Here is a 12,115-nt window from a genome sequence, read left to right as displayed (position 1 = left end):
ATCCAGATAAAGAAGAAAGGGCTGTTCCTTTTTCCAGTAAGGTAGCAGAGCATCACTACTGTAACACAGTTAAAAAGAAACCCCAAATCTCACTCTTTCCCCAAAGATCTGCACCATTCCTTCCCCCAACTTAAGATCAAAATTAAGTTTTGAAACTATAGTAATCTTTTAAAAGAAATCTGTTATCTTTTCATCACTTTCATCAGGACTTCCCATCCTGAATTTTCTCTCCTGCACCCAGTTCTGTACATGGAAACTGTAAGTAAACTGTTGGGGTTTTTTCTGCCTTGTGCCACCTGGTGCAGTGGTGGTGGGTTTTTTCAATATGCAAAAAGGAAAAAATAGTTTCAGCTTTTACACACAAGTATCTGTCACTACTTTTGATTTGATGCTGACAGGGATGCTTGAATTCAAATGTCCAGGTATTTCAGGCCACTTATGCTTGTACTGCCTGGAGAGTCAGTTCCTGCACTGGGCTGATGCTTCTTGCCTAAAGGATGAGTTTTCTCTCTTGAACTGCAAATTAATGTAATAATATAAGTTTAACCTGTGCTGTTATGAGAATGGGAGGAACAAAATGTGTTGAAGCTGCTCCTTTTTTGCATGCTCTCTCACTGGGTAAATGAGGGTAATGCTTCAGGCCATCTGAGCAGTTGGACGCATCGATGTCCCCGTTTTGGACCATATTTCAGGGAAGTGGGAAGTATTGGTAGGCTGCAATACAAGGAAAGCATTGCATGCATCAGGACTTATGAAATTGTTTCAAACAAAAGGTTTACATTTCCATCAGCTACTTCTAACGATTGTCAAGTTTATACTGTTGACATAAAGTCTTGGATTTTATGCATAAGAAAGCGACATCATTAATTAGAAATGAGACTCCGTATATGAAAGAAAGAAGTTCACTGTGTTTACATATACATATAATTTTAACCAGTACCTCTGTGTGTGCACATGCACACACATTCTGTTGAATGATCTTTATATAGGACGTAAACACTACCATCATGAAACATTTCAACCAGACCAAATAAACACATTTTTTCCCACCTGTGGGCAATTTTGGAATACAAATTCTTAACAGTATGAACTGTAGCTAAAATTAACTGACCCACATAATAGAGACTTACCATTCAAATTATATAAAAGTTAAATTACTATCCACCCACATTAATAACTTTTATAATATAAAATACAATCTCCTGCTCTTCAGCTGACAAATCCTTGCACCAAGGCTGTTAAATTTTAAATATGCAAAATGCCAGAAAGCTTTGGATAAACTTCTGCTTTTATTTTCCACTTCATGAAGGTGCTTTGAAAGCCTCTTCTATTTAGAACATAAATATTAATATTGTTTTCATTCAATTTTGTCATCTTACAGATGGGAAACTGAAGTTTTCAGTAGCTGAATCATAAGTTAACTGAGGAACAGAATTCTTGAATCGGATGGCTGATTTCTTACAACTGTTAAGAAATGCTTTTATTAACCTGTCAGCCTACATTTGCAGCAGAGCTTGGGAGAACAGGAATAGCATGACTCTTGTTTTGTACCAGAACGTTTCTTTTTAATTGTACTGAAGGTGACTATCCTACTCAATGCAATTTTGCCTTAATTAATTATTGCTCTCATTTAATTAAGATTGGTGAATGATCTTGTAACCTATGGAGCATTGTAACTTCCATAGCAATGAAGCAATATTCTGCTAGCTGATTATTTTTACCAGAACACATTTAAATCATAGAAGCTTTTTCCTAAGGAGTTGGAAAGTTCATCTAGGTCAGTTCTAGGTGTAGAAATTGGCTGGACTAAAGCAAATACTAAAGTGTCATTGAATTACACAGACTGCTGGAATAAGCCTATGTAAAATTCACTGGGAATGTAGCCAGAGTGTGGCCATCAGTTGTAAAATACAAACCAAGAAAAGTTGTGAAGATACCAGGACAGGAAAATGGCTAATGAGCCGTATTTTCATTACCAGCTTCTATTATATTCTATTTATAGACAATTGCTTGGTTTTCCATGTGTTTCTGAGCCTCCTCAGCTGAGAGGAGGAAGGCAGATGAGAGTTGTTTGATAGAATTGATGGGCTGGATTTTGAGCACAAGGAAATCTGTGCTTTTCTCTTCATATCGGTTGCTGACATACTGTGAAATACAGACTTGAATAAAAGCACCATCATTCGTACATAGAAAAATCTGTATTTTTCATGGATGAAGCTTAAACTTTTTGACACTGTGTCATTAAATTGATGGAATTTCATCTCCAAATAATTTATATCCTACTATAAATTAAAGCAGCCTAAGGGCTCTGTTTCCCAGTTACATTAGTGCAACCCAATTGAAAATAGCAGTGATACCCTATTAAAAGCAGGAGTAAAGTAATACTGTAATAACCTATACTACCCATTGACATTTAAAACATGATTATTTTTCACCTTTAGTTGAACCCTTACTTCTATCGAATTAATGAAATTTCATAATATATTTGCTGCCCTTTTCTCCCAGATGTCAAGTGGGTTTTGCTTTTAGGAGTCTAAAATATAACAGCTCCATATGAAACTAATCCCATGCACAGGTCTGACAATCTGTTGCTGCTGAACAGGTTTAATACAATAAATGAAAAGCATATAGCCTATAATATTAGTCTTTTTAGTCAAGCCTTGAGGTGCTACAGTGTTCTCTAAAGAGATCTTTCCTCTTAGCCAAAAGCTCTGCTTCACCAGCTGATAATTTCACTGCTATTCCTCTTTTATCTTTTCTGTCTTGTGACCAGGCAAAGCTGTTCAACTCATCTAGACCACAGTTGTTGCACATCAGGATTTCATAACTTGCCTCTAACTCAAACTGCAATATTTGTTTTTTTCTCTTCCAGGAAAAAAAGAGACATAACACAGCAATTCATTAGGCACATATCTTAAGAGCCCCACTTTTAATCCATTTGGCACTTCTTGGAGAGAGAAGATGAGAGAGCTGGGTAAAAAAGTATTGCTTGGGGACATAGAGATACTCTTCCAAAGGTTTGGACAACAATCCATAAGTCTATAATCAGATATTTGCTATAATTTTTAAATAGCAAACAGTGAACCCTTACAATAAAGATGTGAATTACCATGCCTGCCCTCAGTACTGTAGATTTCCAATGCCGTATCTTAAGGGCAAAGAATAAGGAGAAAAACTTAATAAACTGTCCTCACCTAGAATAATTTTTGTCAACCATTTGGGAATCAAGTTCTATTGTGCTGTTGAAATAAGGGACCAAGAAAAGAGTCTTTGTCTCACAGAGCTTATATGATGTAGGTGGAAAAGATTTTTTTTTTGATTGCTCCATTTATTTGCAATGGTAATAGGATACTCTTAATGCCCACGCAGTTGAGCCAAAGGACAGGCTGATTAATACCAGAAAAGTAGGATAAAGGAAAAAATGGCTCTGAAACTGCCCTTCTAACCTTCATTTAGAAAATTAATGATTACTTAGGTTACTTTTGATCTCCAGCTATTTTTCATGTTATTAAGACAGTGTCAAAGGGCCTCATTTAAAGATTAATTCACCCAAAATGATGAAATTCTTTCAGTGGGGTTTTTGGGTTGGAATGCAGGACAGAGGTTACAGAAAGACACTACATTACTGTAAATTCCCTGAATTCCCTTAGGCTTTTAGTTTATTTGCTCTGTACTTTGCAGTTTGGCAGTTCAGCAAGGTCAATTCATTGAGCACATACATTAATAATTATGTGGGTGCTGCATGAGGTCCAACTGAAAACTACCTATCCACAATCTTCAAAGACATTAAGAGTAGTTTACACTTGTTTAAGCTCCGCTTTGCATTCTTTTCATATTTTACAAAGATAAGGATTTCACAATATACCACATTTCATATCTTCGCATCCATGTCTTTAAAAACAAAAAGCTTCTTTAGTGTCTTTACTGATCTCTGAATTTTAAGGTTTTTTTCAAAAAATCTACCTGCACGTGAAAATGGCCATGTTCACATAACAGGTTGATCTTACCTCATCCATGTAGGCCAATAGCAAATGCTGAAGAAAAGAAATATAAAGTAACAGAGGAAGCACGCATTGACACTTTTCTTCCAAGTATAGTATGTCATCCAAGCTTCTGGCAATCTGTGGCATAGGAATTTTCTGACTCAGATGGTAGCAGATCATAGTGTTTGAGAGAAAGGGAGGAATTTTTTTTTCCCAGTAATTCATCCAACAGCTTTTAAAAACTATTTTTATTATGGCTGCAAAAATTTTTTGACAATGTATTTCAGCAAATAATTACACTGCATAAATAAATATTTCTATTCTAAGCCTACTGACTGACCAGTTCATTGCTTATGTCCTATGTCTTGTATTATCTGAAAAGGGAAATTTTGCTGGGAAATAAATAAGGAAATTATTATTTTCCATGCTACCTATTAGCACTGCCTATTTAGCACTCACCGTAGAGAAACTCTTCCAAATTTTCACCTCTGTGTTGAGGTGAGTTGCATTTAGAGCACGATTTAGGCTCCAACATCTCACTTTCAACTCCAAAGGTGTTTTCTGTAATAGCTACACCTGGGAATACCAGTAAATTGCATCAGACCCTGCTCCAAGGACACTTGTTTAGATAAGGAAAGTAGATGTGTGTTGAAATTAGCCTCAAGCAGAGCCTGGGAGCCTCAGCCCTTACACAATGTAGTTGTAGCCTATTTGACTCCAGTAAATGTCTGTAGTGGAGTACATCATTATTCTTAAAGTGACCACTTTTTGAAGTAAGAATCCGTATTTTAGCATAGGATCAGAGTAGTGATGTGGTAGCTCAACCAGTCTGATCTCCCCAGAGAAATGGGAAGGGTGGCTTTCATTGAGAGACTGCAGATTTCCAAAGCAGAGCAGCTGGGGCAGGACAAGCAACCACTGAAGCAAGTGGAGGGGTTGCAAGCCTTAGACAAAGAACCTGGCAAAGAACAGCTGCCCTGTGAGCCAGGGGAAACTTTGGGCCTGTAAACTCTAAATTACAGCATCCAAATCCACACACACCTCAGAGACAAACTCCAGGTTCCTCTGATTCCTAATGGTTCTTCAGCAGAGCTGCACATGTACCCAGCAAGGCTCATGTGTTAAAGCATGAGGTGCTGACCCCTTCACTGACTGCTAGAAAGATTTATCATTAATTACCTTAATCAGATGTCAGTAGGCATCTTTCAATATAAACAATATTTGTTTGATCTGTCATATTAACATTTTGAATCCTTTAATGTGGAAATTAGACTAACAGAGTGAGTCAGGGTGTAACCCATTAGCAGCTGACAGCTATTGCTTTAAACTGTCTCTTTACCAGTTTATAAGGAAATTGTAGGAAAAAAAACATTGTTTACTGATTGGTATTGATCAATATTAATCCTCAAAGTCAAAAGCTCATGGAGAATCAAGATATCATTCAATTCCTAAGACAGAACCAAAGACAACAGATAATTATCTTGTTTTTAGAACACACTTTCAAATACACTTGTAAAATATTGACATGAGAAAGGAATATCAGAAATATCAATCAATGAAAGTTTTAAATATAAATAGAAACATGTATATATTTCTCTGTATCTAAAATTTAGACACCTCATATCTAGATTTAGGTAATTTAAAGACCTAATATAGACAAAGATGCTTAGATTTAGATCTAAAAGCTGCTTTGTAAGCAGAGACATCACCTGTTTTGTGGCCATTACTTCCTCTTGCAGGCAAGCTTGGCCTTACCAAGGAACCTCAGTCCTGAGCCAGGGACAGGCATTCCAGGTGTCTCTGCCAGGCAAGAGGTGTCACTTATGCATAACAGCAAAACAAGTCAGATTTAGGATTCATCCTTCTCTTAGTTTCCTGGGATGTCCCAGGATAATGGATTCTAGGGTGATGTATTTCACAGAGGGAGAAAAATGTTTCTCCATGAAATTTCTTGGAGCTTTTTGTGGCGTGGTACGATTGACATGGTTCAAAGGAAATTGAGACTGAAGCAATGCTAATCACTGTAAATCTCTCAGATGTCTTCATCTATGTCATCGTGGATCTCAAACCTACTCTCCTCAACCCATCATCAATCTGACATAGATGGGTTTCATTATAACAGTACAATTTACCTCCAGATCTCAGAAAACAGAGGCAAGACACCAGGTTCTGCAACAAAAATTTCATTGCAGAAAGCTGTTGAAACAAAGTTTCTGAAATATTGTTTTAATAGTTTCTCTGCAGTGTATTCCTTAAAGATAAAATGTATAAATATTGTGGTGTAGAGCAACTGACACTGCCCCAGAAGGGACTGTGCAGCTGGTCACCTCTCTGCCTTACCTTGTGCCAAAGCCCCATGGGCAGGTACACAGGTATATATAGCAAACAGGCCGTAGGGCATCTAAAAGGCCAACAGCTGACCTAAAGAAAATCTGCAGTGTCAGGCTTATGCAGATCTGTATGTTGATACCAGAATAATTTGCAATATTTCTATAACTTGCATAATTCAGCAGTTGAGACTTAAAACTCGCTCTCCCAGGAGATCTCTGTGTCTCATGGCCAAGAATGGTCACGAAAAGTTTCTAGTCACAGTGACACAATGCAAATGAAATGAAACAGCAAGGCAAAATTGGCAGGTACACTATTTCATAAATGGCTGCCTTTGAGCAAATGTGGATTTGAAATCTTTATTTTCCTCATCCTCAACAGTAGTCTGACAGACAGCATTGAAAAACATGGATTTTGTGGAACATAACAGGGGAGGGAAGTGGCTCTACTGTGACCCAGAAGCAGAAGAAAAAATGAGCACCAATTTGGGGTGTTTGCATTAGAATCTCATTGGAGACTAAGCACCTCATTCAGACACCTGGCTCAGCTCTCCTCTGAAAGCACTGCCTGAAATACTGCTACTTTTTGGAGGGGAGTCTCGGGACACCAGGTTGGTTGCTGGGGCCACAGGTGTCTGTGATGTAATTGCAGTGGCTGCTGAGGAATCAGATGAAGACCCCAACAGTATAACAAGGATACATCTAAGGTTATATCCTAAGGCATCTGTTCTGCCTCCTTAATCCCTTTCATTCCACACTGAAGGTGAAGAACAAAGCTTCCATATGGCATGGCAGGAGATAGCAAGAGAAAAAGTGCCCGTGTTGCTGCAGAAGGACATCAGGACCATAGGGATTTCCTCCTCCTTACCCTCCTCATGGGACAGAAGAATCCAGGGGAGCTGCCACTGAAGGAGGAAGGACATGAAGCTGAGGAGATCACCCATGTGCTGGTGAGGAGGAAGAAGCAAGAAGGCAAGCCAGTCCTATATGAAGAGGATACATTCATGCTGCACATTCCCTCCTCTCACACCAGACATTGCCCCTATGCTGTTAACCATCCAAACTGGAACTCACAAAACTGATGAAGCTTTTCAAATTTCTGATTTCTTCCTTTGTAGAACCAATGCTGCCCAACCAGATCCTGCAGAGGAGAAATCAAAATGTAATTAAAAATGCAAATCTTGCTGTTGAATGATTTGTAATATCAGGCTGAGAGATCAAACAATTAAGTTCCCTTTACTCTAATAAATGCAAATGCTGGGAGACGGTGAGATCGTGTATCACAGGAGCATGAGGCATCAGAAAATAGAAGAAAAAGGTGGCCCCCAAACCCCAGCTACAATAGTTGGGACATTTAGAGATACTGGATTATCAAAAAATAAATACACCCAAGCAACCCACAGGTCTTAAAGTGGAATCGTTCTTATATTTTGTTTATCCATGTCTCCTTGTTGTCACTTTGTAATGAGAAATCTGATTGTTCACCCAGCCCAGATGGATCACTGCTGATGTGCCCTTGCCTGGGATATGTTAATGGTCACCCTAAAGTTGAAGCTCGCAAGTTACAGTCCCCAAGGGATCCACATGCCTCAGCAAGTGTCTAGGGAGTCCTCAGGACCAAGAGGGTTTGAGAAGGAGCCTCTCTATGGGTATACAGCAGTGCTACCTCTGCCCTGAGCTCCAGAGAAGTCTTGAGCAATTACATGTGCCTTCACAACCCCACTCTGTGATTCTAAGGCAGGTGCAGTGCTTCACTTGGGAATACAGAAAAGGCTCACTGCTCCTTGAACACAAGCTCTCCTGTACTTTTCCACAACTTCATCCCTTTCCATTTAGGTATGTGCAAACTATCAAAGCAGCTTTTGGGTATAGTAGTCCATGTTTGGTAAGTTATTTTGGGTTATCTTATTTATCGAAACTTGTCCAGAATCTAATCTACTATACTAGCAATGTAAGACATGATGGTAGTAGAGTTTAAACATTGCATTTCAGCTCAGCTTGTATTTCAGAGCCTCATATGAAATTCTGCTCCAGGTTTTGGTTTCTTTGTTCATATTCAGAAATTCCAAAGTATTGCCTTTAGAGGCAATGGGTCTCTGCTGTCTCTCGAAATTCAGGTCTTTCTAAGGGCTTAGCTCTTGCTGAAACTCCAACCAAGGTTATTCAAATTCTATCAAAAAAGAATTCATTAAAGCACTTCCACATTTTGTTTAACAAATGTCTTCACTCATTATTTTACCAATCTGTCTTATCCATTGCATTCAGGGCATAGCAATACCCAACCAACCAGGCTAGTGGGTTAAATCCATCAGAAAGTTTGATGCTTGACTTAAAGATGACTATGGCTCATAAAACTCTGCTACTCTAAAAGGATTATCAGCTGCTGAAATCACTTCAAAGTAATTTTCTGTTCCAAATTAGAGTGCATCTTTGCAGTTTAATCAAGTAATTTAATTTACAGCCACAGTTATTATTTATGGCTTATCATTCATATATTATAAGTAGTTTGCTGCAAACTACATTTGTAATGTTGATAGGTGCATTAACATACATAATTTAAATCAATACATTTTAAAAAACTTGAACACCCATAATGGCCTACTTAACAATCACTGTGATGCCTTTAAAATGTTTTCAGAAGCACAGGGACTGTCTCACAGGGTTTTTGCATTATGGCACATCTATCAATTTGCAATAGTAGCGATAACATCGCTTAACATTTTTGTTAAAAAAATGCTTCTAAGGTAGAATAAAAACATCAACAGAAGGAAGGAAAGAAAGGGGAAATATTTTATCCAGGTTGCTTCAAGGAGAGGCAGATATATCCAAATGTGTACTGATATACACATAGACTAAACACACTGTAGTACTGGATCACGCATAAGAACATCATGGATTTGCTAGCATTTGTTTTCCATTTGCCTTATAAACTTTTGACAACCATCTGAATGAAAGTCCTTATGTTTTCAAGCCCTAGCTCAGTGACTGCCCAGCTGCCTTGCAAGGAGTTGCAGGCATCTCACTTACTATATTTAATACTTAAACACCATGGAAACAGCTGCCTTAAAAGACTTATTCAGAACAGCACAGTCATCCCTGCTGATTGAATCCATTTTTCGATGATGACCATCCAGCTGTGAGCCCATGAAAATAATTAAGCCCAGGTGTTAGAGCAACATGACTATGCTGCTGTAACAGGGTACACCTGTGGAAAATAAGTATGAAATACTACAAATAAGAAGAAAATAAGAATAAAATTCTACCAGTCTCTCTTCCTCTAGTTCTACATGAATGCAAAGGACAGGACAAGGTGGGAGGCACTGACAGATCAGGATCTATGGCTGTTGGTGGCCTTGAAAGACACAAGGTCTGAGAGGGGCTGGTGCTGGGCTTGGCATAATTCAGCTTTTTGTCCACTTCCTCAGCATATCATTATGGGCTGGTATCTGTTATTCTCTCATCTGGACAGCAGTTTTCTTTATTCACACTCATAGTTTTGCCTCCTTGTTTTGGTTTTGTCCCACCTTTCATTTCTCATTCCCCTTCTTGCACCAGCTCACGACTGTCCCTCCTGCCAGGCTGCTCCAAACCTGGCAGTTGTCTTTCCACACCATCCTCCGACCATCCTCACAAAGTAAATGAGTCCAACAACCCTAAAAGATATGATCTGTCCTCTTCTTCAATACAGCTACAATGACAATAGTCTACCCTCTCACTATTTCGGATCTTGGTTATTTGAATTCCCATTACTTTGACCTCAGTAAAAATCGATAGATGAATAAATTAAGTTGTCCTAAAAGAGGAGGAACGTTCCTGAGAATTTGGGTGATGCAACATTTGTGAGGTAAATGATTTCTAACAGTATAAAAAGGGAGAAATAAAGCAACCTGAACTTGCCATTCTGATTTTCAAATGGCAAATGGACAATTTTTGGTTTTTTCACCCCAATGAAAAGTTGGTGCTCTCAGCCTGATGTCGAATTCCGTAACAAGTGATCAGTGTTTTTGAAAACCCAGCTGTAAAGATAAGACCTCTATGTTTCCCTATGAATCCTGAGCAGATCCAGAATTTTCTAAATATTAGAGTGTTGATGCCCAATGATTCTTTGAAATTTTCAGTTTTCTGACACTTTCTCATCCCCAAACACAGTATCTCACAATTTCCTTAGCACTTGTAAAATGTGACCAATAGTACATATCAGCCAGGCAGACTTTAGCAATTAGTAGAAGACACACTCTAATGCAACACCTTTTATTGCTATAAGAGGGTGATGGATGTGCACACCTGTCTGAAATTAGGGGGTCAAATACAGTTGTATTCTTAAAGAGAATCAGTTCTTTAAAAATAAAACAGTGATAGCCTCTGGTAGAGACAGTGTCTGGAAAACCTTGAATCTTCAGCAGTTTATTATATCTCAGTCTAAAATCTTTGGCTATAAAGATTTATGCTAAGAGTGCTAAAGAAAAGCTTAAGATTACTGATACCATAAATGATGGTAACAGTCTGTCTGATACAGTCAGTTGGCAGAGATTAGAAAGAGACAAAGATAAAGATTGTGCTGTTCTCCAAAGTGACACTTGTTTATCTGATAGATGACAGAAGGATGAATGAAAAGGTGCAACCCTCATGTGAGGGACTGGCTTGGAGAACAAGCAGGTTGGAGCAGAAACTGGGAGCTTTTTTTCCGAGCAAAACACACATGATGTTTTATTTGTCTGATTTTTAGCTGTGACACATTTACTTTGCAATGAATTAGGAACCAGAGACAGAGCCAGTCCTACTAAATTTTAGGAGAAAAAAGATATGGAAATGAGTCCCACCTTCATCCCACCTGGGGTTTGATGTCATGTAGTCTCTGCTGTCCTTTTAAAGCCCTAAGTACCTTTTTGCTTTTGCCCTGAGATTACAGATATCTACCTTTCAAGCATCCACACAAACTCACAAGCACCCAGCTCTGGAGTAAGAGTGATGTCCCTCCTCTGATCTTCTGATTTAAATGTGCCCCATGCCTGAAACTTTAGCTCTGGGCTAGCAATGGTGGCAGCCTTTTGCATGTGGGCCATTGAACCAAGTTTGAACATGACTTCTGTTTGAAATTCACAGTGTGTCCTGTTCATTTTCTCCTACATAATGCCCAGCAGCATTGAGTGAAGGCTGGCATGGGCTGCTGCTGTGCCACAGGAAGCCCCTGCTGGGATACTCCAAGCTCAAATGGAAATGGTAAGCAATAGGTTCCTCATGCTGTTGCCAGCTCAGTCTTACAGCCTCAGGAGGTACATACATTATGGATGTCACACAGATATCATCAGGATTAAGGCTCCTTCTATAAAAAAGTCCTGCCTAACACCTCTGAGTTTGCCTGTGTTTGCATCATTTCCATGTATTGAAATGCTAATAAAAGATCAAAAGCATCGGGATGGCTGTAAAAGGTAAAGAAGTCCCACAATCCAATGTCTTATCAGTGCTGCAGCTCTTTTTGACCTTTTCTCACTCAATTTGCATAAAAGCACCTACTGGTACTACATTACCCACCTGGGCATCCTTGGATGATGGACCATGCCAGTTTTGCCTGCGTGTCCATTCATGGAAAGGATGTAAGACTTTGGATGTAAGGCTATGGAAATACCTTTTGTATTAACTCAACCCAGTTCCCTTGCCATCCTTTCTTCTCTATCCCTGCAGGATTTTCAGAGACAAGAGACAGTCACAGGGATTTTCATTTCATTTTCTTTGATCAGTTTTATTTGGGCAAAGAGAGAAGCCAAACTGAGGTAATCACTTCAGCTTTCTATCTGTGAGAAAGGA

At 38.8% G+C, this 12,115-nt stretch overlaps 1 protein-coding gene and 1 long non-coding RNA gene across 3 annotated transcripts in view; both read left to right on the top strand.

Moving 5' to 3' along the window:
* DYNC2I1 (dynein 2 intermediate chain 1) overlaps positions 1 to 3,849 on the top strand; it is a 33,642-nt gene extending 29,793 nt beyond the window's left edge. The window contains exon 23 of one of the 2 annotated variants that reach the window (XM_064637957.1): positions 2,873 to 3,849. In XM_064637957.1, coding sequence (XP_064494027.1) covers positions 2,873 to 2,905 — 33 coding nt within the window. In that variant the 3' untranslated portion in view covers positions 2,906 to 3,849. The remainder of the gene's footprint in view (positions 1 to 2,872) is intronic. The other variant, XM_064637952.1, reaches the window with a different exon arrangement.
* Positions 3,850 to 7,001: 3,152 nt separating this feature from the next.
* Positions 7,002 to 7,493, top strand: LOC135421493 (uncharacterized). Its single transcript, XR_010434040.1, has 2 exons — positions 7,002 to 7,260; positions 7,429 to 7,493. It is a non-coding gene; the product is annotated as an uncharacterized LOC135421493 (long non-coding RNA).
* The last annotated feature ends 4,622 nt before the right edge of the window (positions 7,494 to 12,115 follow it).

The sequence above is a fragment of the Pseudopipra pipra genome, chromosome 1 (genome assembly GCF_036250125.1).
Source record: "Pseudopipra pipra isolate bDixPip1 chromosome 1, bDixPip1.hap1, whole genome shotgun sequence".
NCBI lineage: Eukaryota > Metazoa > Chordata > Aves > Passeriformes > Pipridae > Pseudopipra > Pseudopipra pipra.
This window is presented reverse-complemented; position numbering and strand designations above follow the sequence as displayed.